This window comes from Lemur catta, chromosome 1 (assembly GCF_020740605.2).
Source record: "Lemur catta isolate mLemCat1 chromosome 1, mLemCat1.pri, whole genome shotgun sequence".
Taxonomy (NCBI): Eukaryota; Metazoa; Chordata; class Mammalia; order Primates; family Lemuridae; genus Lemur; species Lemur catta.
This window is the reverse complement of record NC_059128.1, coordinates 148,373,772-148,399,300: the sequence shown is the minus strand read 5'-3', so window position 1 is coordinate 148,399,300 and position 25,529 is coordinate 148,373,772. Positions and strand designations below refer to the sequence as shown.

At 35.2% G+C, this 25,529-nt stretch overlaps 1 protein-coding gene across 18 annotated transcripts in view; it reads right to left on the bottom strand.

Moving 5' to 3' along the window:
- Nucleotides 1-25,529, bottom strand: part of CLASP2 (cytoplasmic linker associated protein 2) — a 196,842-nt gene that overhangs the window by 18,902 nt on the left and 152,411 nt on the right. For 10 of the 18 annotated variants that reach the window (XM_045537254.1, XM_045537271.1, XM_045537352.1 and 7 more), the window contains 8 exons: nt 21,438-21,601; nt 20,578-20,656; nt 20,394-20,444; nt 14,518-14,661; nt 9,748-9,891; nt 8,494-8,600; nt 6,470-6,623; nt 2,667-2,895 (listed from right to left, as the gene is read on the bottom strand). In XM_045537254.1, coding sequence (XP_045393210.1) covers nt 2,667-2,895; nt 6,470-6,623; nt 8,494-8,600; nt 9,748-9,891; nt 14,518-14,661; nt 20,394-20,444; nt 20,578-20,656; nt 21,438-21,601 — 1,072 coding nt within the window. The remainder of the gene's footprint in view (nt 1-2,666; nt 2,896-6,469; nt 6,624-8,493; nt 8,601-9,747; nt 9,892-14,517; nt 14,662-20,393; nt 20,445-20,577; nt 20,657-21,437; nt 21,602-25,529) is intronic. The other 8 variants (XM_045537307.1, XM_045537312.1, XM_045537323.1 and 5 more) reach the window with 1 other exon arrangement.

Sequence of the window (25,529 nt, the reverse complement as noted above, 5' to 3'; positions counted from 1 at the left end):
TACTATATTGCCCAAGCTGGAGTGCAATGGCTATTCACAGGTATGATGTTAGGGTACTGCAGACTTGAATCCTGGTCTCAAGGGCCTCTCCCATCTCAGCCTCTTGAGTAGCTGGGACTACAGGTGTGTGCTACCCACCTGGGTAATTTCCTAATTTTGATAAATATCATTGTGGTTATATAGGAGAATGTTTTTGTAGAAAATGAATCCTAAAATATTTGGGGTAATGGAGTATCAGGTTGGTATCTTATTTTCAAATGATGCAGGAAGAAAAGTTCTTTTGATCATTTTAAAATTAAAAAAATTGGACGGGCATAGTGGCTCACACCTGTAATCCTAGCATTCTGGGAGGCCGAAGCAGGAGGATTGCTTGAGCACAGAAGTTCGAGACCAGCCTGAGCAAGAGTGAGACGCCATCTCTACTAAAAATAGAAAAGTTAGCAGGCAGTTGTGGAACATGCCTGTAGTCCCAGGTACTCGGGAGGCTGAGGCAGGAGGATTGCTTGAGCCCAGGAGTTTGAGGCTGCAGTGAACTATGATGATGCTACCACACTCTACCCAGGGTGAGAGTGAGACTGTCTCGAAAAAAAAGGAAATTGAACCTCACTTCCCTCCTTTCAAAAAAAAATTACACACCCACACAGTGTAATTAATGCAAGAAATGTCAGTGGATCCAATTTAGTCTGCCCAGTTTGTGACCCATGTGCATAAATAATTTTTAAATAATTAAAGCTGCTAAAGGTAACTCTCAACTTACAAGGCTGTTGCTACCACATAGTGTTAAAAATATAATTTCATGCTCAGTCCAATTCATTCATTCATGTTGCACTGCTATTATGACTAAACCTCAGCAACACACTCAACTATCTGTTACAGATGAAACCACAGATCGAAGTCCATATTTTGGCAATTTCCTACATTATCATGTAATTTAGACTTAGTTTGGTAAGTTGCCATAATTTGGGCTTTATGATATTGGTAACACCCTTTTAACATGAGAAGGTGATAAAAACATGATTCCTCAACCTCATTTGTAATTAAAGAAATACAAATGAAGTTATTTTTCCACTCATCAAAAATTACACAAATTCAAAAATATTTCTAATATCCACAATAGTTCCTCGATCTCCCTAAAAGTCAAGGAAATATATATTAAGATGACCTATTTTGTATTCATCAATCACAAAAATTAAAAACATTTAAATATTCTGTGAGGAAATCAGCAGTACTTAAACTGGCCAAATGTTTTGAGATGTAATTAGGTAGTAGCTCTCAAATTTTAAATTCACATATCCCTTAATCGAGCAATTGCATCTCTAGAAATCTCTTACAAGTGAATTATTTGTAAATATTCATAAAAATTTATGCAGAAATGTGTTCACTGACAGCAACATTATGGGAATAAAGAAAAATCAGAAACTAGGTAAAGGCAGAATCATGGAATAGTGTTGAGAGAAAGACTTTCAAGTTTACCTATAAATGGTTATTTAAAAAAACGAAAGAATTACTGAATTATGCAATTGATAAAAGAAGAAATGTAATTCTTTATTAAAAATAACTAGATGGTAGCCAGGAATGGTGGCTCACACCTGTAATCCTAGCATTCTGGGAGGCTGAGGTGGGAGGATCATTTGAGGTCAGGTGTTCAAAACCAACCTGAGCAAGAGTGAGATCCCATCTCTACTAAAAATAGAAAAGTTAGCCTGGTGCATGCCTATAGTCCTAGCTACTTGGGAGGCTGAGGTAGGAGGATCCCTTGAGCCCAGGAGTTTGAGGTTGCAGTGAGCTATGATGATGCCCCTGTACTCTAGCCAGAGTGACAACAGCAAGACTCTGGATCAAAGAAAACAAAACAAAACAAAGAAAATCCAACTAGCTGGGTACAGTGGCACAGGTATGGTCCCAGCTACTTGGGAGGCCGAGGTGGAAGGATCACTGGAGCCCAGGAGTTTCAATCCTCCCTAAGCAACATAGTGAGACCCTATCTCTATAAAAAAATAATAATAAACAACAACAAAAAAACCCCTAAGACATTCGTCGTGCTTTGTACTTTATCATCAGTTTTTATACATCAGAAAGACAGGTAGTACAATCATCACCAACCTCTTTAAGGGTACCAACTGAGAGTCAGGAAAGTCAACCACTTACTAATAAGCTATGCAGCTTAGTAAGTGTTAGAGCTCAAACCTAAACATATTTAACCTAACTCTAAATCCTAATGGTAGCTTCCCTCATATTTGGTCCTTGAAATGTGTCTTATTAGAAAAGTAATTTGTTTATGGCTTCACACTCAAAGAGCTATTATAAAGAATGGGTATTTCTTCAGAGGTTTTTGCATTCTGGTATGAAAATTAATGGCTGAATGACTTGTGTCTAGAGATAAACTAAATTTACAAGCTATAATTGGTTTTTGTCGTTTCTGGGAGGTCACTAAGGTTTTCTTGATTTTGAGGATAATCCCAACGTAACTACCCTGTTTCTCATTCTGAGGAAGAAAACTATCAAACCATTAGAAATGAACTCCTACAAGATGGGAGAAAACATTCTTATCTGAAAGATCCTTACTTTTTCGGGAGTTACAATAAAAGAGCATATACATTTCTTCTGTGTCACTGATTACCAGTCCTCAAAACACAGTTAGTAGCAGCATGTTACCCTGAACATACCATCAGGAAACTGGTCAGCATCATCATCAAACATGGCTTCCTTGAGGGCAGACTTGTTGAAGGGACTGATGCTATCTGAATAGTTATATGGATTATAGTCTCGGGAGCGTGGAGAGGAGTGAGCAGGCATTGAATGGAGCAATGAAGCTTTATTATCAAGAGCTGTTTGGCTTGAGTCAGTAGCATCACCTCCTGCTCTTGGGTCTGATATCCCAGGACCACCACACATCTATCAATGGAAAGGAGGAAGGCACAGTAAATTAACTCATTTTCAAATATCTCTATAACATTCTAAAAAGATAATTTCCTATTGTTTAAAAGGGAACAATAATCAGCTGAGAAAAATTAAGTAATGACAAATGACAGTATGCATTAAAGTTTATATTTAAAATTTCAAAGCTTATGGTAAAGATGTAAAGAAACCACAGTTGTGAAGGCAAATAAGAACTGTGAAAGAATGCTTTCTCTAATGATTATTATGGTTCCCTTGTCAATGGCTTGATCCAACAATATGTATAGCATGGTTAGCAATAGCTTCTCCATGCCAGGTAAAGATAGAAAAGGACTTTCACTAGCAACACGAAAATAAAAGCTGCCAGATTCCATTATTAAGGTAATGGTAAATTATACAATCATAGTATGCCAATAAAGTATAAGAAAATCAAATTTCAAAAAGCCTGCTTTAAGGAAATAATGCAAGGGTTAAAGGCCTGCATAACTTTTGGAAGGATGCCAATGGAGTTTGGGTACATTGATATACTTACCAAAACATGAATACTAATACTGATCCGAATACCAGTATCAAAATCATTACTGTCTCAAGTATCATCATCACCACCATTTACTGAGCAACTATGTGTCAAGGCATCTGCTAGGCACTTTAGAAATATTTTTCAAATATTTACTATGTACCTATTACATGACTGGCATTGTTTTTGGCATTGGGAATATATTAGTGAACAAGAGAGAATGCTATCTACCCTTGTGTTGTTTACATTGTAGTGGAAGGACAGGGACAATCAAACAAGTTAATGAATGAATAAAGTATATATGGTACGGCAGGTGATCAGTGTTTGAGAAAAGAAAGAATAGGGGGCTGGGCGCAGTAGCTCATGTCTGTAATCCTAGCACTGAGGCAGGAGGGTTGACTGAGCCCAGGAGTTTGAGGGTGCAGTGAGCTATGATGATGCCACTGCACTCTAGCCCAGGCAAGAGAGCAAGGTCCTGTCTCCAAAAAAAGAAAAAAGAATAGTGTGGTACTAAAGGGATCACAGAGGTGGGAAGGGAGAGTTTCATAGACTAAATAGGGTGAGTAGGGTTCGCTGAGAAGCCAGTTGAACAAACACTTGAGACAAGTGAGGAAATTAGCCATGGGGCTTTCTGCAGGAAGAGTGTTTCAGGTAGTGGAAACAGCTAACAACAAAGACTGCTCAGGTAGGAACATGCCCAGTAAGTTCAAGGATCAGCAAGGAAGCCAGTCTGGCAAGGGCACAGTGAACAAAGAAACTAGCAGGAGATGAGGCCAGAGAGGTAAGAGGAAAACTGCCTATCATGTAGACTTTGGTTTTTACTGAGACAGGTACTTCCTATGGAGTTCATTAGAAGAGTGACGACAGACTACAAGAGGCCAAGGGCAGAATCAAGAAGGCCAATTACTGGCACGGTGGTTCATGCCTATAATCCTAGCACTCTGGGAGGCCAGGGCGGGAGGATCTCTTGAAGTCAGAAGTTCAAGACCAGCCTGAGCAAGAGTGAGACCCCCCATCTCTACTGAAAATAGAAAAAAATTAGCTGGGCTACTAAAAATACAAAAACAAACAAACAAACTAGCCGGGTGTGGTGGCACAGGCCCATAGTCCCAGCTACTCGGGAGCTCAGGCAGGAGGATCACTTGAGCTCTGGAGTTTGAATTTGCTGTGAGTTAGGCTGATGCCAGAGCACTCTAGCCTGGGCAACAGAGCGAGACACTGTCTCAAAAAAAAAAAAAAAAAAAGAAGGCCAATTATATGCCTATTTTAATAAATCCAGGGAGAGAATTGGTAAACATGATAACTTGAACCGTAAGAACACTGGTGAAAGAGGTTGGATTCTGTTTATATTCTGCAAGCAGAGGCAAAAGATTTCCTGACAGATTTGGTGTGGAGGATGAGAAAAAGAGAAGAAGACTTAAGGACAACTCTTTTGTTCAAAGTTTTTGGCTAGGGAACTAGTGTTGCCATCAACTAAACAGGGAAGAGCAGTTTTAGGGGAGATGACCAGGAGTTCAAATAGGTAGCTGAATGTATGAATGTGGAGCTCAGGAGAGAGATCTGGGCTGAATGGATTCACAGGATACTCACAACAATTTTTAAGGTAGGCAGTAATATCTCTATTTTCCTTATGAAGACACTGAGGCTTAGAAGTGATAACCTGACTCACTAATAACTGCCAGGAACTAGGATTTGAATTCATTCTGCCAAAATCCACTACTTGAGTTCCCCACCTATACCATGTTGAGTCTGAAAAAACAAAACAAAAGTGGGTCTCAAATAATACACTGACTGCCACACTAGAAAAAAAAATTTTTCCTTGGGGCCATGGTGTTTTATTATGAAAATACAATAAAAACTTCAAAAACAAAATGATCCTTTCTGATTTAATGAAAAATTTGTTATTTTTTATTGCTTTCTTTGTGTGAGTTATATGCAACTTGAAAAATAGTTCATGTGGCTCCCAAGGTAAAGAGACGCACGTGAGTTACATTTGCTTCATGAGACCCCAGGATCAAAACTAGAGTGAGTTAAATACAACTCATATGGCAGTTAATGTGTTCAGCGATGATTCTTACTAACCTGTCATTGCTACCACATGCAGCTTTTAGAATACAGGATTTTAACTATTAGTGGTAGACTGGTTTTTGGCAGCCGTTTTACTAGGCTGACCACAACCTAGCACTGCCAGATGAGCATGGGGAGAAAAACTATAGCAGGAAATAAGCCAGGAAGACAGAGGAAAGAGCCTGTTAGAGATGTGCTGAAGTGCTACAATGTTCTGCAATTTTGTAAACACTGAGAAACAATGGATTCCGCAGGAACTAGTGGGATGGCTTGTTTTGAGAAAAGTCTAAGCTGTCACAGAAAAGTCTAAGAAGCAGCAAAGTATAAAACAACTATTTTTTGTATAATGGCAGAAGCAACAAACAATAATATTCATATATGTCAGAAAGATAGGTCATAATAGTCTTAACTGGAGCCACGTAAACTGATGATGGCAAATCACGATCACTACACTTAACAGGGAAAAAAAAATCTAAACCCCTTATTTTGTTTTACAAGACTCACATGATCTGGCCCATGTTCCACTCCCCATTTCATTGATAATGCTCCAACTATACTGGCTTTCTTCCTGGTCCTCAAATATACAAAGCTTGTTCCCATCAAAGTGTCTTTGCACTTGCTAATTCTTTCATGGACTTCTCCTCCAGATTTTGTGTGGCTTTAGTTAGGGCTCAATGCAAACGTCACTCACTGAGAGAGGCCTTCCCTGATCACACAATCTAAAATAAATTTTTTCCTCTAAAGCACATTCTAATCTAAAACTCCATAGTACTCATTCCTATGTGAAAATTTAAAAGGAACTTGAAGGCAGAGACTTCGTCTTGTAAATCTAACACTCAAAACAGTGCCTGGCATGTGGCGGATACTCAGTAAATACTAATGGAGTGACTGACTCCTAGAAAAGTTTATTTGAAAATGACAGAAAGTTAAAAAAATATATTCTTAATGAAAAATGAAATAGCTTGCAAAGTAAAGACAGATACTCACTGAATCACCATCATCTTTTTTAGAATCCCTTTTCAATGGCTCATTCATATCTTCTTGACTACGGAAGCTGAAATTTTGGATTGCTTCAGTGACACCTCTAAGAGAGCTATAAATATCTTCAGAGTTCATATTTTCTGTGTCATAATCAAATGCACTATGAAAAAGACAACACTGACTTTTAATTATGTGTAGTTTTAAAATGCAAACACATTTGAGGATATTTATAAAGATAGGATTAGAGAATGTATATTCTCCAAAGCATAATTAACAAAATAAAACATGGCAGCTGTAAATGGTTAAAGTACATGTCCTCTTGTCCTTCCACCAAGAACAGCTTACAAAGACTCTAGGATGCACAGCTCTTAATAACTGTTTTGTCTTTCCACCTTCAAATGATTAACCAGGGGTCAGGCAAACTGTGGATGTCTTGCAAGCTAAGAATGTTTTTTTACATTTTTAAATGGTTGAAAACAAAATTTCATGATACATGGAAATTACATAAAATTCAAATTTCAGTGTCCATAAATAAAATTTTGTTGGAACATAGTCATACTTATTTAGGTATTGTCCATGGCTGTTTTTGTACTACAACAGCAGAGTAGTGGTCACAATGACCACATGGTTTGGAAAATCTAAAATATTTACCACTAGACTCTTTACAGAAAGTTTGCCAATCCGTATGATTAACTCTCAATAATGGTACTTCCTGAAGAGGAACTAAATGCCTTTTAACAGAGATTTATAAGAAAGCAGAGAATTGTTATCATTGAATATAAATGTTATTGACATGAATTCTATAATCCAATTCTGAAATTGAACCTAAGCTAAAATTTAGCCACCAAAATCGTTACATGTGAATAACATGGAAGAAATATGCTAGACAATAAATATGCAATGTGTTTTTCTTTCTTAGATGCTTGTGAATTTTCCTATAATTTTAATGGATAATCTGATGAAGTATGCTATGGTATATGACTAATAACAAAAATCAAGCTATTAACTATAAATATGAACTACTATGCAAACTATTTTTCAAAAGGCCAGGAATAGGGAACAAGTATTAGTCTATTAATGAGTAATGAACTTCATTTGAAATACAGTCCATGGGCCAGGCACTGTGGCTCACGCCTATAGTCCTAGCATTTTGGGAGGCAAAGGCAGGAGGATTGCTTGGGCCAGGAGTTTGAGACCAGCCTGACCAAAGAGCGGACCCCGTCTCTACAAAAAACACAGCCAGGCATGGTGGTGCACGCTTGCAGTCCCAGCTACTTGGGAGGCTGAGGTAGGAGGATCGCTTAAGTCAGGGAGTTTGAGGTTGCAGTGAGCTACGATGACAGCAATGCACTCTAGCCTGGAGGACACAGTGAGACTCTGTCTCAAACAAAATAAAACAAAAAATCCAGCCTATGCTTAAATTGTGCAAGTGTGTGAAAATTATACACATCTTTTATTTTGTTAAGGACCAATCTCAGTTATATTTTTTTCCTCATAAGTATATATGCATTATAGATATCTCTCTATATATCTATAATAAATGTTATATATTTACCCCTTCTCTTTTGTTCTTCTCTATTTTTATATTTTCCCTGTAAGCCTAATATTTTTTCCTACTTTTAGAGGTGGTTGGTCAACATTAGATCTAAATATCCATCATTATAATTGACCCCACCATTTATACTGAGTAGTATAATGTAAATGAAAGACACAATTTATAATTTATTGGATTTGGCTTCTCTATATATACTACATAGCATCTCTGAGAAACATAACTATGCTATTTAATACAACAAGCAGTAATTTATAAAAGCAGTGTCAGGTTTTCTTCTCATAAAAAAATTCCATATCCTATATATTATCATTTAAACAGCTTTCAAATAAACTTAAAATTTTTGAATTTGCTAAGTTTCTACTTTTCTAAGACTTTTCAAGACAAATGAAAATTAATTGGAATTATATTAACATTGCTTTTCTAAGAATGGGAATTTGCAAATACAAACCATAATGGAAAATTATCTTTTTGTTACCTTGGAGATAAAGTATTCTGTGATGTATTGGTAGGAGAAGTAAGAGGACTGGACCAGTTGGCCGGTGATCGTGGTGTTGGTCTTGTCAAAGGACTCCCCATGGAACTCTGATGGAGAGAATCAAATTAATATTAACATATTATAAATGCAATTTAAAAACTCTTAAGGAAGCCACATAAACATGAGGTTGGGACACATGAAAGAACCATATTCATAGGTCAATATTTTAAATACTCATGTACTTGTATCTAGTTTCTGGAGGAAAAAATTTCTCCCCTTTTAGAAATCTAACTCTTTAGTCTTTTTCTGTTTTCCTCACCTGCTTCCTGCTCTCAAATATTATTAATAACTTTTCCCTGAGGGATTCAACAAGATCCTACATCAATAATTTTAAATTATCTTCCTGTTCTGAGCCAATTTCCTTCCTCCAACCATTACTAGTGCTCCAAATTTATACCTTGAATTTGCTTTACAAATGAATTTTCTCAAAGACACCAAGGGAGTAAAAGATGGTTATATTATTAATACGTCTGTCTCTTAAGATATAATGAAACAATCCCTTCCCCTTTTAAAAACATAACAAACTTTTGGTCACAAGAAATTGTTCTCAGATTACTTTTAGCATTCCTGAGACTTTACCTTAAGCCTGCCATCAGTGCATTTACCTTCTCCTTTATTTGTTAGCAAAGGTCTTTCTTTTTAAAACTTTCATATGGTGATATCCCTGCCCCGTATATATGTATCTATCTCAACGCAATGTTTCATTTACTCATAACTTACTTTCTCAAAACAAAATCCTTCATATCCAAACACATATGGACTGACAAGCCTGTAATCATTAAATGTGAACATAGTTTTTTAAGTACCATCCTCTTCGAACCTTATTTGTTAATGCTGGAATAAGTCATACCTGCTAGTCCTCAAATAGGGATTGGTTCTTCTAAGGAGCATGTCTTAATTTTAATGGCTTCCAAAGGTAGTGCCCTCATCTATGTTCTGCTCACATTTTGCTTTCCTTGTTCATACTGCTGTGGCCACTGTTCACCACTACTCTAATGTACACAAATTATAAAACAAGCATGACAGGCCTAGGGGCTCTATTCTTACAATACAGTATTTAATTCTGCTCAGGAAATGCTGCCAAGTACAGATGCAAAAATCATATACTAGGATCAAGTTTACTTCATGTAAAAGCATTTATTGTTAAATCAATCATCACATTGTACAACGGCCAAGGAAATAAGTAAGAAATACCTGAGTTCCATTGCCAGTGTTTCGAAGGTGATTATGAAGAAGCTTGGTAGCACCATCCTGAAAAGTTTTTGGTAAAGCTCCTAATAACATTGTAAACTCTGGGGTATTGAGTTCAAATAAAGAAATCAGCACTGACTGTGCTGCCTAGAAAACAAAGGCATACGTAACTTTTATTTTTTGAAGGTAGGAAGGGAATACAAAAAATATAAAAAATACAACCTCACAACAATGGCAAAAGTTAACTAGCCAGTCTCTAGGGTTTCTCTATTAATACATACTACTATAGTATTTCGGTATTCCTAATAAATGATTACAAGGAAAAAGAATGGCTATATAAAGCCTAGCCACAGTAAATACTATAATTTCTACTTTTTCAATATGGGATTCTTCAATTAACTAGCAATATCTAGTCTCCTCTGAAGCAACTAATCTAAGTCTATAATTTTAAGCTAAAATAAGTCTGATGTTTTGTGGAAATGGGAAGAAAATAAAGCTTACTTTAAGAAACCTTAAAAAAATTTTTTTTTTAATTTTTAAAAATCACCTTGTTTGTTTTTGTTGAGACAGAGTCTCTGTAGCCCTGGGTAGAGTGCAGTGGCATCACTGTAGCTCACTGCAACCTCCAATTCCTGGGCTCTAAGCGACCCTTCTGCCTCAGCCTCCCAGGTAGCTGGGACTACAGGCACATGCTGCAATGCTAGCTGGGTTTTTTTTCCCCCTTTCTTTTTGGTAGAGATAGATCTCTCTCTTTCTCAGGCTGGTCTCAACTCCTGAACTCAAGTGATCCTCTTGCCTCAGCCTTCCAGAGTGCTAGGATTACAGGTGTGAGCCACCACACCCAGCCTAAGAAAATTTATAAATTTCTTTTCTTCTTCTAATTAACTCAATTATTAAAAGCTAAACTTTGAAATTCAGATTATATAGAAACTTAATTGAGAGGAGAGAGAAACTCAAATGGTGACTTGCAGTTAAATGTACACATCTTGTTCTGAACATTTTTTGACCCTAGTCTACGAAAACTTCAGTATTCTATGTTTATGGCATTTGAACATATGACACTAGGGGGAGTGATTATATTATGTTATATTGGAACAATGGAATACTACACAACACAGAGTCTTTGAAAATGTAGCTCTATTTACATAGACATTGAGAGATGTCTATCATATACTGCTAAAGGAAAAATATCATAACTATAACATGAGCTCAATTTTAAAAAACAAAGCATACATTGTGTGAGTATACTAACATATTAATAGTGATTACATAAAGCAATCTGCATTGTGAAAACAATTTATGATCTTGTGTCTTTTTTGGAACTACAACACTGAAAGGACCTCCAGTTAATTTGTGCCAATGAACTAATGATTGTTAACATACACTTTATTCCATCTAGAGTTTATTTTGGTTTAGAGATTCAGCTTTATTTATTTATTTACCCCCAGGGACAGACAACCCAACTGCTCCCAAACCATTTACCAACAAGTCTATCCTTTCCTCATGACACCCTTGCTAAGAACTAATCTCTTATATGAACCTCAGTGTCTCTGGACCCTCCTTCATGTTCCACTGATTTGTCTATTCTTTCTTTTGAGACAGAGTCTTACTCTGTTGCCTGGGCTAGAGCTCAGTGGAGTCACCATAGCTTATTGCAACCTCAAACTTCTGGGCTCAAGCAATCCTCCTGTCTCAGTCTCCCAAGTAGCTGGGACTATAGGCACGTGCCACCATACCTGGCTAATTTTTTCAAATTTTTGTAGAGACAGGGTCTCACTATTGCTCAGGCTGGTCTTGAACTCCTGGCCTCAAGTGATCCTCCCGCCTTGGCCTCCCAAAGTGCTAGGATTACAGGTGTGAGCCACTGCACCCCGCCAATTTGTCTACTTCTATATTAATACCACATGACTTAAAATACTACAGCTTCAGTATATTTTCATCATGTCCTTCATTTCTGTTGGTTTTTTATTTTCTAATGTCACATTTATTTTACTAAATATATTTTATAGTTATTTTAAAATAATTTTTCATATCTTTAAATCAAAATAATACATACATACAGATTTAAAAAACCTAGTTTTAGGAAAGGTTTTTAAATCTCAAGTCCTCTGTTCAGCTCTCCAAAGTTCCCCTTTGTAATGCCTATTTTTACTGATAGTTAGGCATTCATAGGTTTATACAATTATTTCTTGATTTATCAGCTTGAGACATTTTCTAGTGACTTCCTACTATCATAGACGTGGAATTAGATTCCTTTCAATATCAGCCCTACCCTTTCCACTTTTTTCCCTTATACAAAACACCAACAGTCCATTTTTGTGACATCAGCCAGCATAACCTTTAAAAACATAGATTGTATCATCCCCTTAAAAATGTGCCAATGGTTTCTACAGTCACATCAGTATACTTGTCCTTGGGATTTCAATTCCAAATTTTAATTTTGATGAAATCTAATTTATTTATCCTTTTGTTGCTTGTGTTTTTGGTATCATATCTAGGAATCCATTGCCAAATCCAATGTTATGAAGATTTATCCCTATGCTTTCTTCTTAGAGTTTTATTTTTCTGTGTCTATTGAGATGATTCCATGATTTTTGTGTTTTTTTGTCCCCACTATTGATATGGTTTATTACATGAGTAGATTTTTGGATGTTAATCTAACCTTACATTCCTGGGGTAAATCTCACTTGCCCATGGGGCCATGGTATATAATTCTTTTTTATATATTGCTGGATTTGGTTTGCCAGTATTTTGTTGAGGATTAAGGCATCCATATTCCTAAGAGATATTGGTCTGTAGTTGTTTTTTGGTGGTATCTCTGGTTTTGGTATCAGGGTAAAACTGCTCTCAGAGAATGAATTGTGAAGTGTTCCTTCCTCTTCTGTTTTTTTCGAAGAATGTGTGAAGAACTGGTATTAATGTTTGCTAGAATTCATCAGTGAAGCCATGTAAGCTCGAGCTTTTCTTTGTGCATAGTTTTTGATTACTAAGTCAATCTCTTTACACGTTAATAGTTCTATTCGCATTATCTATTTCTTCTTGAGTCAGTTATGGCAGTTTGTGTTTTTCTAGGAATTTGTCCATTTCATCTAAGTTACCTCATTTATTGGCATACAATTATTCATATTATTCCTTTATATTCCTTTTTATTTCTGTAAGGTCATTAGTTATTATATATTCCCTCTTTCATTTCTAATTCTAGTCTTGAGTCTTCTTTCTATCCTGATGCATCTAGCTAAAGGTCTGTCGTGTTGATCTTTTCAAAGAACCAGCTATTTGTTTTACTGTTTTTATTTCTATTGTTTTCCTATCCTCTATTTCGTTAATTTCTGCTTTAATCTTGACTATGTTCTTCCTTCCACTGGCTTCAGGTTTAGTTTGCTCCTCTTTTTCCAGTGTCTTAGGTGATGAATTGGGTAACTGATTAGAGATCTTTCTTCTTTTAATTATAGGAATTAGCAGCTATAAACTTCACTCTAAGCACTGCTTTAGCTGTATCCCACAAATTTTGGTATGTCATGTCTTCATTTTCATTCATTTCAATGTATTTTCAAATTTTCCTTTTGATTTCTTCTTTGACCCACTGTTTTTTTAGGAGTGAGTTGTTTAATTTCCACATATTTGTGAGTTTCCCAGATTTCCTTCTGTTACTGATTTGTAATTTCATTCCATTGTGGTCAAAGAACATATTTTGTATTATTTCTATCATTTTAAACTACTGAGGTTTATTTCATGGCCTAGCATGCAGAATGTTCCATGTGTACCTGAGAATAATTTATATTCTGCTATTTTGGGGTACAGTGTTCATCACTGCAAATAAAGATCGCAAAATTTATATTTTGTATACTCTTTTGCAGCAAATATTGAAGGAAATGATTCACCAAAGAGAGTAAATAGAAGTAGGTATAGGATGCAAGAAATAAATAATTGGAGACGAAGAGAAATCTCAGGAAGATGCTGAAGAGAAGTTTCAGGAAGATACCCGTGCAGCAGGCCTAGGGAGAAACATGTCCAAATTGGAGAAGAGATCAGGGGGTCTAGGAAGGAGCTCTTCAGAAAATAAATAACCTATGTTTTTGAGCATATGGAAAATGTTAGCCATCAGCATGTGGCAGAAATATTGAAAATATTAACAGATACTAAAAAACATTTCAAAAATACAGGCAAATGAAAAATAAGGCAAACTATTAATTCAAGGACAAATAAAGTTTCTGTGAGAAAGAAGGCAGTAACAAATCACTTGGTATAAGAGTAAACACCTGCACAGCCAAATGTAAGTCTTTTCTACTGATAATCAATAGATTCATAAGTATGTTATGAATACTTATGAATATGGGAAGGATATAGCAAAATATGTGGGAATAATATGGGAAAGCTAAGTCCTCACTTACCAAGATAGACACACATAATGCCTACATTTATCAATAAATCAATAAACAATGCCTACAGTTGACAAATCAAGAAACAGTATAAGCTCTTACTTGAAATACGTAAGTAAATGCAAGGGGAATGATTTGATATTGTGAATGGTTACAAGATTAGAGGTTGGGAGGATTGTTGCAAGGACAGCTATTTTTGATTCTAAGTTTGAAAATTATGTTCATATTAATTGAATAAGATTTAAAGTAATTTAAATGGAATGATTTTTTAAAAGATCTTCATAACTCACTGCTAACTGGTAACGTCCTGAAAATATTAGCTTCCTTCACTGGCAATCCAAAACTACTTACTTGCTTTCCCAATTTATCTTCTAAACCTTATATTAAAACACACCTTCCGAACATCAGAACTTTTAGGTTCTGTTGTCCAAGTAATGACCCGAGACACTGCTAGGCGAGTTTCACTGGAATTTATAAAATCTCCTGGATCCATCTGTTTGGCCAGAGTTTCTATGTATTTAAGGATAGCAACCTTCACCTGCAGAGGTAAGCACAAATAGAGAGGACCAATAAGATGGTTATTGTGCGACACTGGAGAATGCTTCAAAAATAATCATGTAGTCATTTTTTGACAAATAGAAAATGAACAAACATCAACAACAAAAAAGAAATTATACAACCACCTACCTACCTACCTGAAATACAAATATATGATAATGTTGATGACTTTTTTCATACACATCAGAACTTTTAGGTCCCAGGTGTTTCAGTTCCTGAGTTTGAACAACCACTGAAGACTCTATTGACAAGATTAGAAACTTTTCCTTGAATCTGCCTTTAGAGCTGACTCTTGGCTTACCTCATGGGGAGCCAGTCTTTATCAACTCAGCGTAGTTTTGTTTTTAGGGAAATGAACCAAAGTATTTTGGAAATAAGGTACGGTACATGAAGTTGGTAATCAAGGTAGGCAATATAAGGTTTTTTTTTTTTTCCGGGTCAAACATAGGATAAGACTCACATAACGAGATCAGGTTCCTTAATGGGTCCATCAATTGTTAGAACTGTCTTCCAAAAGAAGTGTCACAAAAATGTTTTATACAAGTATCACTGGAAAAAAGACAATACTTATTTGTATAAAAAAGCTATCATATTTGGGTCTAAAAAATCTCATTATTCTCCCAGTAATTCTTGATTTGTGGGTGCATGAAAGGTAGATATGTAGTGGAATGAAGGCTTCAAAATCAGCAGGAGGTAGAGATATTTTCAAAGCACACATGCTTCTTTCTAGACTTTTTCATCCTTATAGTAAGCCACTATTAAATTATATCCTTTCTCTCAAGTATGCTGAAGCAGATAAAAAGGTTAAAAACCACTGCTTTTAATGTCATATATTCCAACATTCTAGGATTTCTAAATAATAGTTCTCTCAGACTTTACCTGTGTATTTAATTTTTGTAAAAATTAAACTTTTAAATCTGATAAATAACAATTATATATATTTAGGGTATACAAAATGATGTTTTGAAATATGTATGCATTGTAGAATGGCTAAATTGAGCTAATTAACATATATGCATTACCTCATATACTTAGTTTGTGTGGTGAGAACACTTAAAATCTATTCTCTTAGTCACTTTATTTTTTTAATTCAATTTTTTTTTTTTTTTTTTTTTTTTTGAGACACTCTCACTCTGTTGCCCAGGCTAGAGCGCCGTGGCGTCAGCCTAGCTCACAGCAACCTCAAACTCCTGGGCTCAAGCAATCCTCCTGCCTCAGCCTCCCGAGTAGCTGGGACTACAGGCATGTGCCACCATGCCCGGCTAATTTTTTCTATATATATATGTTTAGTTGTATGCTAATTTCTTTCTATTTTTAGTACAGACGGGGTCTCACTCTTGCTCAGGCTGGTCTTGAACTCCTGAGCTCAAACTATCCACCAGTCTTGGCCTCCCAGAGTGCTAGGATTACAGGCATGAGCCACCGTGCCCGGCCCTCAATTTTTAAATTATATATGTTTAAGGGGTAAACACGATGTTTTGATATACGCACACAGTGAAATGGTTACTATGTTAAGCAAATTAACAAATCCATTATCTCAGTTACCCCTTTTGTGTCTATGTATGGCAAGAACACCTAAAATCTGCTCTTCTAGCAAAAATCCCAAATATAATACAATATTATTAACTATACTCCTCATGTTGCACATCTGATTTCTAGACTTATTCAACGCATCTGATTTCTGCAACTATGTATTCTTTTTTGTAAAAAGATGGGGCTCTTGCTTTTTTGTCCAGGTTGGCTTCAAACTCCTGGGCTCAAGTGATCCTTTCACCTCAGCCTCCTGAGTAGCTGGGATCCTTCAACCTACACATCTGTCCATTTCACCCCCCTCATTAGTGATTATCAAGTATACAATACATTGTTATTAACTATAGTCACCACGTTGTACCCATGCATTTTAGAAAACAGCATGTGACATAGTGCACAGTCCTTGGATACAGCAGATGCTAAATACATATTAAGTGATTTGCTGACTTAGAAAAAGAAAAGTTTAAATGTATGATTACAACTTGAAAAAATATGCAAAGATTAAAGTAATCAGTTTTTCTATGCCCTTCCTTCTCTTATTATTGATTTTAATGTCATTTTTGTCACTCAGGCCAAATACGGTCTCTGGGAAGTGCCATGCTAAGTTAGTAGGTAAGAAGTAAAATATCAAAATAAGGTTCTGACTCTTGTACATTTTCCCCTTCACGCTTCCAGTAAAAAAAGAAAAAAAAAATGACAGAAGGGATCAAATTATATTCTTATTTTATAACAAATGAATTTTAAAAAACATATAACTTTACACAGGCAACAAAAGCAAAAACAGGCAAATAGGATTACATCAAACTAAAAAGCTTCTACACAGCAAAGGAAACAACTGACAGAGTGAAGACAACCTTCAGAATGGGAGAATATATTTGCAAACCACACATCTAATAAGGGGTTAATATCCAAAATATATAAGGAACTCCCACAACTCAATAGCAGGAAAACAAATAACTTGATAAAAAATGAGTAAGGGACCCAAATAGACATTTCTCAAAAGACAACATACAAATGGTCAACAGGTATATGAAAAGGTGATCAACATCAGTAATCATCAGGGAAATGCAAATCAAAACCATAATGAGGTATCACTTCACACTTGTTAGGATGGCTATAATTAATATTAAAAGATCAGAGATAATGAGTATTGCTGAGGATGTAGAGAAAAGGGAACCCTGTACTGTTAGAGGGAATGCAAATTGGTACAACCATTATGGAAAACAGTATGGAGATTCCTCAACAAATTAAAAATGTAACATTTTATTATCCAGCAATCCCACTTCTGGGTATATATTCTAAAGAAAGGAAATCAATATACATTGAAGAGATACCCGCACTTCCATGTTTATTGCAGCACTATTCCTAATAGTGAAGATATGGAATCAACCTAAGTGCTCATCAATGGATGAATGGATAAAGAAAATATGGTATATATACACAATGAAATACTGTTCAGCCTTATAAAAGAAGGGACTGGTCACTTGTGATAACACGTTGAACCTGGAGAACAATATGTTAAATGAAATAAGCAAGGCACAGAAAGACAAATACTTACATGTAGAGTATAAAAAAGCTGAACTCATAGAAATAGAGAGTAAAATAGTAGTTACCAGAGTCTGAGGCGTGGAGAAATTAGGGAAACATTGGTCAAAGGCCTACAATTTCACTTAGACAGGAGGAATAGGTTCAAGGGACCTACTATACATCATGGTGACTATAGTTAATAACAGTATGTTACATATTTGAAAATTGCTAAGAGAGTGGATTTTATGTGTTCTTGCCACAAAAAAAGGTAAGTATGTGAGGTAATGTAAATGTTAAATGGCTTAATTTAGCCATTCCACAATGAATACATAGATCTAAACATCATCTTGTATACCCTAAAGATGTATAATTTTTACTTGTCAATTAAAAAAAGAAATAATTATAACTTAAATAAAGGTATTGCAAAAACCAAGAGTTAATCTATTAGCTCTCAGAAAAGTGTAGTGGACAGGAAAAGAGACTTCTGGTTAATTTTGCAGTAGTAGGCACAACTAAATTATGGCAGCATTTAATATTCTGAATTTTTGAGCCATGCCAGCTCCTATCAGTGTTACTACCGAAAGGTGAATATATTAAAGAATAATAAAAAAGAACATCAATGTGTTTTTAATTTGCCACCATCAATAATTGAATAAATTTATTTGTACTATGTGAGATTCAACAGTGGACTTTCTTGGCAATTTATAGTCATGCAAAATTTTAAAAGGGTTTCACAGAATAGGTGTGTTTACTATATTAATAGGCAAAATAACCACAATACACATATAATCATTTGAATGTATATATTCTTAGTAGGATATTTTACAAGTTATACATAGTCTATAATTTTAATAATGCAAACATGCATTCTTTTTTGGAGAAGGAAAAACAATCTAGTTGCTAAGGTATGTGTAATTCTTCACTATGTTTGTGAAACCCAGAATAAGAAGTCAACAAAAATTACACTTATTTTTAAAATATTACTAATTCAAATACAATCACTTTGTATTGCCATATTCCCCATTGATTTCTTTTTGACATTTAATCACAAGATACTCTGTGAGAGATGTAAAATTTTATACAAACATTCATTGTTTATCTGAAAGGTCAATCACTTTTTCAATAAAGACTTTTTCTAGATCTCATACTCAATTTATTTGTGTTTTTCTATAATTTGTTAAGTTTTTTATATTTAATCTCGTCACCCACTTGAAAACTGCTTTTATTTTTGGCATGAGGTATGGCTCTGATATAGCTTCTCCCTGCTGTCTTAAAAAACTGATTTAAGAGTTGAAGATTTTCCCCATGGCTTTGCTACTGTATCTGTACCTATATCAAATATATATATTTATAAATAATTTAGGCTTTTAGAGAAACAATCTGTGATTCTAGTTGTCAGTATAATGTTTTCCAATGGAAAAGCTAATTTCCCATTTTAATCTTCCCTTTGATGACTGTCGTTCTCTCCAGGTATTCAGCAACTTCCCTCAATTCACCTATCAGTCTTATTTCTTAAGCTAGTTTAGACCTTCATTTGCACTGGCCTATGATACATCTGCACACATATTTTTAATAGCACTTGAACACCACCATAGGTACCTATATCATAACCTTTATTACAGTTTACAGTTTATCATCTATTATTGATAATAATGATAAAAATTATGTATTATATTCCCAGGAATATCTACAGCAATGCCTTGTACATAAAATGAGTTCAAAAATATTTATCAGTAATATCAAGTAAAGTATTCTTCTGCAGGTCACTTTGCAAAATCAAAACAGATGAAACCCTTTTCACAAAGCAGCTCTGAGAAAACAAAATCATGCTGAGTAAAAGTCAACCCTGGTAAGAAACACAATTGTGATTCTGAGGTACAACTGCATTCAGAAACTTAAGGGAAAAATTAACCCTGGGCAGTAATGCTTGTGAAAATATATTTCGTGCAGAATAGAGCAGAAAAATACAGGACTTGTATAAGCATATATGCTTGTTATTTCCCTGACTTTGATCTCATTTAATAAAACTCACTAAAAATCACCTTTAGTAAAGAATTCAAGGGCTTCCCTTTTACATTAAATCGTTTTTTATGTTAAATTTAATAATAATTTTTAATCACAAATTGGGATGCACCTAGTTTTCACATCAGCTGGAAAATGTATGCAAATAACAATTAAAAATTCCAAATTTTATGCACAAGCAGAAATATCACATTGCAAAAAAAGAGAAAGTTACTATTTCAGTTAAGAAGAATTGAACAATAGCACTGAGATTAAATTTAAAAATTTTTGTTTACTAAAATATATACATAGGCAAAACTGACATATTGCCTAAAATACCTATAAAAACTCTTAAAACTAAAAAAAAAAAAAAGGTATTGGGAAATCACAAACATAAAATTAGATAAGACTTCATAGAGCAAGTATGCATTACCAGCTCAGGGTTAGATGGCCATACCTGTGATGCCTTCTTAATGCATATCCCCATTAAATTTCTCCAAAAAAAAGTCTGGCATCTAATATTTGAAATATGTGCATGCGTAAAAGACTTACAAAGGTTAGTAGTTGAATATAAATGCATACAAACATTATCTGAAACACTGCAGAGACAGTTAAGAAAAGAAATAATGCAGATGAAAACAAAAACAAAAAAACCTTGGCGCTCCAAAAAGAGTGAAGCTGGTCCCGAAGTGCTGGCTTGACTGTCTGAAAGTTTATAAAAACAAAACCCACTGATTGAACAGCTTCTCATGTGACAGAAATACAAATATCAACATAACTTTATTAATAAAATACTTCAATTCCTTTACAATGACTTCAAAGGACCTCAAATTTTTACCTTCAAGCTTGGTGTTTGGGTCTGATCAACTGTAAATCTCATTAGAATATTGAACTGAAGATCATTTGGAAAAGATTCTCTGAAATAAAAATAAAGCAAAACAAAACAAAAAATTAAGTCAGCACGTAGGCATGTAGCAGCAAAAGACTATGCTTAATATCAAAACATATTCAAACAGCATGCATGATGCAGTATCTATATGTGGTATAATATATAATAAAAGCATTTCCAGAAGAACATGAACATTTGAATTTATGCCCAGTACAGGGTTAAAAAGTAACATTACAATAAATAATAGTCTATCTTGCCTCAACTACAGATTTAATCAGAAAAATGTATTCAGTAAAAAGTTCAACAGTTTTAGGAATGCTTCCCCATACCTAAAATCTGAATTCTAGACTCACCTCCACTTAGTAAATGGATATTTGAAATAAGTCACTTCAACAATCTACATAAGAAAGTAGAAATATATCATTGGTTCAAAATCTTCTGAAAAGAGATTTTGAATATTTAAATGCATAATAAAACATTCTTTTAAAATGTAGAAAATATTTTTATTTACATTAGGTCGAATAAAATCTTCAACCTTACTTTGCAGATATAGCTTATTTAAAATAAACCACCACCTTGAATTATTCAACTAATATTAATAAAATTTTTACAAAACAAATGCAGGGTTTGACCTAAAGAATAATGTTGCATTAAATATACAATGCAAATGGGCTAATGAACAATTTCCAAATGGAGCTCATGCAGTCTAAATTGTTTGAAAGGACTCCAGAAATCTGAACTTTTAATACAGGGACTAAATATTCCTAATCACTATCAGGTAAACTTGAAATATATGGAAAAAATTTTACCTTGTAACATCAAGGGCTTTCTGAACTTTTGCCTGAACAGATCCAAGCAAATCAGCACCCATTTTTTTTAGTAGTTGTGTCAGCAGTACAAACAACCAATCTTGAAGATCATCTTTGTGGACTTGTATGAAATCCACTAGAGTCTCCAAAAACATGCTGAACACCTGAAGTTGATAAAGGGGAGGAGTGGGGAGAAAAAGAAGGAAATATTGACCTCTGTGATCAATTCAAAACTGAAATAGAAAGGAATACAGGATTCAGAGGCACAGCGATTGGCAGCCAAGCGGAAAAACAATCTCTCTTGCTTTTCATTGGACTCTGTGATACAAGAGTACATTTGAACTGTTATCCAACTTCTGCAGAAGTTCGACAATTAGCTATTCCATGCAGCATCACTTGGTAAAGAAAGTTTGGCCATAATGGCTGGCACACCTAATGTTATTAATGATGCCACAGCTTAAACTAAAATCCATCCTATCTGAAATTGAGGAAAAGGAACTACGTATAGTCTCACTGACTCTCAGCATTTTGGAAGAGTGGCATTGAGTAAACCAGAGGCGACTATACTGACAGCTACCTTACAAGTATAAAATTTATCTGATGTAATGGGATAATCAGAGAATCCTCAGATTTCTCAAAATGACAATTGTCATAAATATTTTGGTATGAGATATATTATTTACTAGCACTGCCTCAAAAGTAATTTTTAATGATCTGGGATAACTATAGCTGTATCTAAAAACAAACAAACAAACAAATCACAAGTCTAGGGTAAATGTCTACTAAATTTTAGTGATTTAAAAAAAAGTCCTAGATGGTATGCTATTGGTCTCCATTTCTATTGATGGATCTTATACTGAGTTCCAATATTAATTTACTGGTTTTAAAAATTTTATGACATGAAAAAAAGTTTTTACAGTGAAGGGAAGCTAATGTTCATAAATGATGTATCACATTAAAATACTTCTGAAAAGTGACCTATAATAAGGTTATATCTTTACAAGAAATTCAATACCATACTGGAAAATTTATTTCTAGGTACAAAGTAAAAACATCTTAAGACTGCCAACCATGCTATATTATGAGACAAATTATAATCACAGTAGATAAAAACTATGGTTTTAAAAATAGTTAACAACCTCAAAAAGTAACTATGCTAATTTGGGAATTAAGGCTTTAGCTTTCAATGTATATTTTATTTCTTGAATTCTGCTTATACAGTTATGGATGGGTTTTTAATCTCTTATGTTAGAAATGAAGGATTTTTTCTATCAGAATTATAACTTAGCTTCAACATTTGATCTCAGTTAAAAAGAAAAAATATATTTTAGTTATTTGCTTAAGATATTCTATATTTGTAAAAGCAGAAACTACGACTACTTTAAATTTTTAGTATTCTCTGGTCTGCTTGCTAGTACTCTCTGAAGCAGGCAGTGTCTGCTTCAACACTGTTCTTACTCACAATGTAGATTCCTTTACCTTCTATCCCAACCCTCCTCCAACCATCCTCAAACTTGGCTTCTCTTAGATTCTGCTTCATTTACACTCTGTGGCCCTCTCCTTGGTGCCCAGAATATTGTTAAGGAACTTCACTAGACCTAATCTATGACAAGTGCATGTATCTAACTCATACTGCTACCTGGAAAATCTGTCCAGCAGTGTGCTGGAGTCAGCTTGTACCTGCCTCAAGAGTCTATTGTCAAATATTCAGGAATTTTGTGAGGTGGTTGGTAGCTTAAAATCATCCATGGTTTACAAGCATTTACACCACAGAAATAGGCAAACACTACGAACCAGGCCTTTCTGACTCTCCCCTAAAGCTGGTTTACTAGCACCCGACTCTCTTTTATTCTTTGGTTTACTTTCACCCTTGTTTCAACTCTTGCTTATGCTCCTGAAGACTCCAACTTTAAGCTTTCCTATATGAAAATCCATTCTGAAAATCACAGACATTAGAATGCCTAAGTTGACTCTCCTATTTTATGGATGAGGAAACAGAAAACCAGAAAATTAAGTGACTTGCCCAATGTTTCACAGGTGGTCAATGGCTAGGCTGGGACTTGAAGCGAAGTCACTTGGTTTTCAGTTGTGTTCTATCCATTCTGACACTAGATGACATACCTAATCTACTTTACTGTCATTCAACATGAAATTCTTCACTGACTTTCTCTTTTTTTTTTTTTTTTTTGAGACAGAGTGTCACTTTGTTGCCCGGGCTAGAGTGAGTGCCGTGGCATCAGCCTAGCTCACAGCAACCTCAGACTCCTGGGCTTAAGCGATCCTACTGCCTCAGCCTCCCGAGTAGCTGGGACTACAGGCATGAGCCACCATGCCCGGCTAATTTTTTTGTATATATATTTTTTAGTTAGCCAGATAATTTCTTTCTATTTTTAGTAGAGACGGGGTCTCACTCTTGCTCAGGCTGGTCTCGAACTCCTGACCTCGAGCGATCCACCCGCCTCGGCCTCCCAGAGCTAGGATTACAGGCGTGAGCCACCGCGCCCGGCCTGACTTTCTCAATTTGATTTCTTCTACTCCTATCCTTCTAATAATCATTTCTCCAAGAAAGAACTGATTTTATTCATTCTAAGGTCAATCTTTCTATTCTATACTCTTGCTCTCTAAAGTATGGTCTCCTCTACTATCTTTACTGTTATTTTCTAGCTAAATCCTTTGCTTATAGATGCAGACAACATCCCAAGAATTTGTCTTTCAGCTTCCAGCCTAACCAATTATCTTCTAATTGTGATATGTAATGGCTTTTTCATTAAGTTTAGTATGTTTGGCCATTCTGTAGCTTGACACTGCTTTCCTTTCACTATTTCATTCCTTTCTGGTTGCCAGGAATTCTCCTTTTGCATCCTAAATGTCTTGATCCTGATTCCCTTTTCATCGTAAGTGTGACCTCTTTGACAAGGTCTCTCTGATCTATCCTATGAAGCCCCAGAATCTCCAGAATAGCTCTCTTTTGGCCTTCCCAAAATTTGTTTATCATACTACCACTGTAAGCACTAAAATTTTCTGGCCTCAGGTCTGAATTTCTGTAGTAGCCTTTCTTTAGTTTTTACATTTCTTGCATACCAGGGGTCAGCAAATAATTTCTGTAACAGGCCAGATAGTAAAAATCCTAAGCTTTGCAAACCAAGCAATCTCTATTGAAACTACTCAACTTTGCCCTTGCAGTACAGCCATAGACATTACATAAACAAATGGTCATGGTTGTTTTCCAACGTAACTGTATTTACAAAAACAGGCAGCAGGGCAGATTTGTGCTGGAATTTGACAACTCACGTGTCTTTTTTCACCATCAGACTGTGATATCACTCTTTTGACAGAAACAAAATCCTTTAATGTCCCATCATTGTCTATAAGATAATGTCTCAAACCCTTAGACAAGATTCTAACTACAAACTGATCTTGGACTATCTGGCAACATACACTCTTTATCTCTAAACACATCTCACTTACCTCCCTGATGTCCTACCACATCGCTACTCCATTCATTTACACACAGTATGTGATGCCCTACAAAATTTCCACTCAAGTCCCATCCAAGAAGCTCCTTGGACTATGTTAGATAATAGCCACTGATTTTCCCAACTTGGAACTCCTAGTGGTGCTAGCTATTTATGGTGCTATTTAACTTTTTCTGTATTTATATTATCTTCCCATCTGGAACACATGCCACTTGAGAATAAGGAGTATATTTTTATATAGTCTTGTATCACCAGTTAGAACCAAGCTCAAAGTTATCAGAGGCTGAGGACCAAATAAAAAGTTGTTCAATGAATGTAAGAATTTCCTCTTAAGTGAAAATGTATCCCATAATTGGTAGCCAACGTTTTTTCCTCAATTAAAGAGGGAAGACCTTTCCTTCATTCTAGCTGAGATTAACTTCTTTTTATTTCCTACAAACTTTCTGGCATCTCCTACTTCTTTTTCTGGACTCATGCTACCATATCCAGGAGGCCCTTTCTTCTCATGCTGACATATCCAAAGCTTATGTTCCTGTCAAGATTCAAAATGAAATTTTCTTCAAGAAAATCTCTCTAAGTATCCTAAGTAGAAATTTCATTTGGTTAGCTATAATGT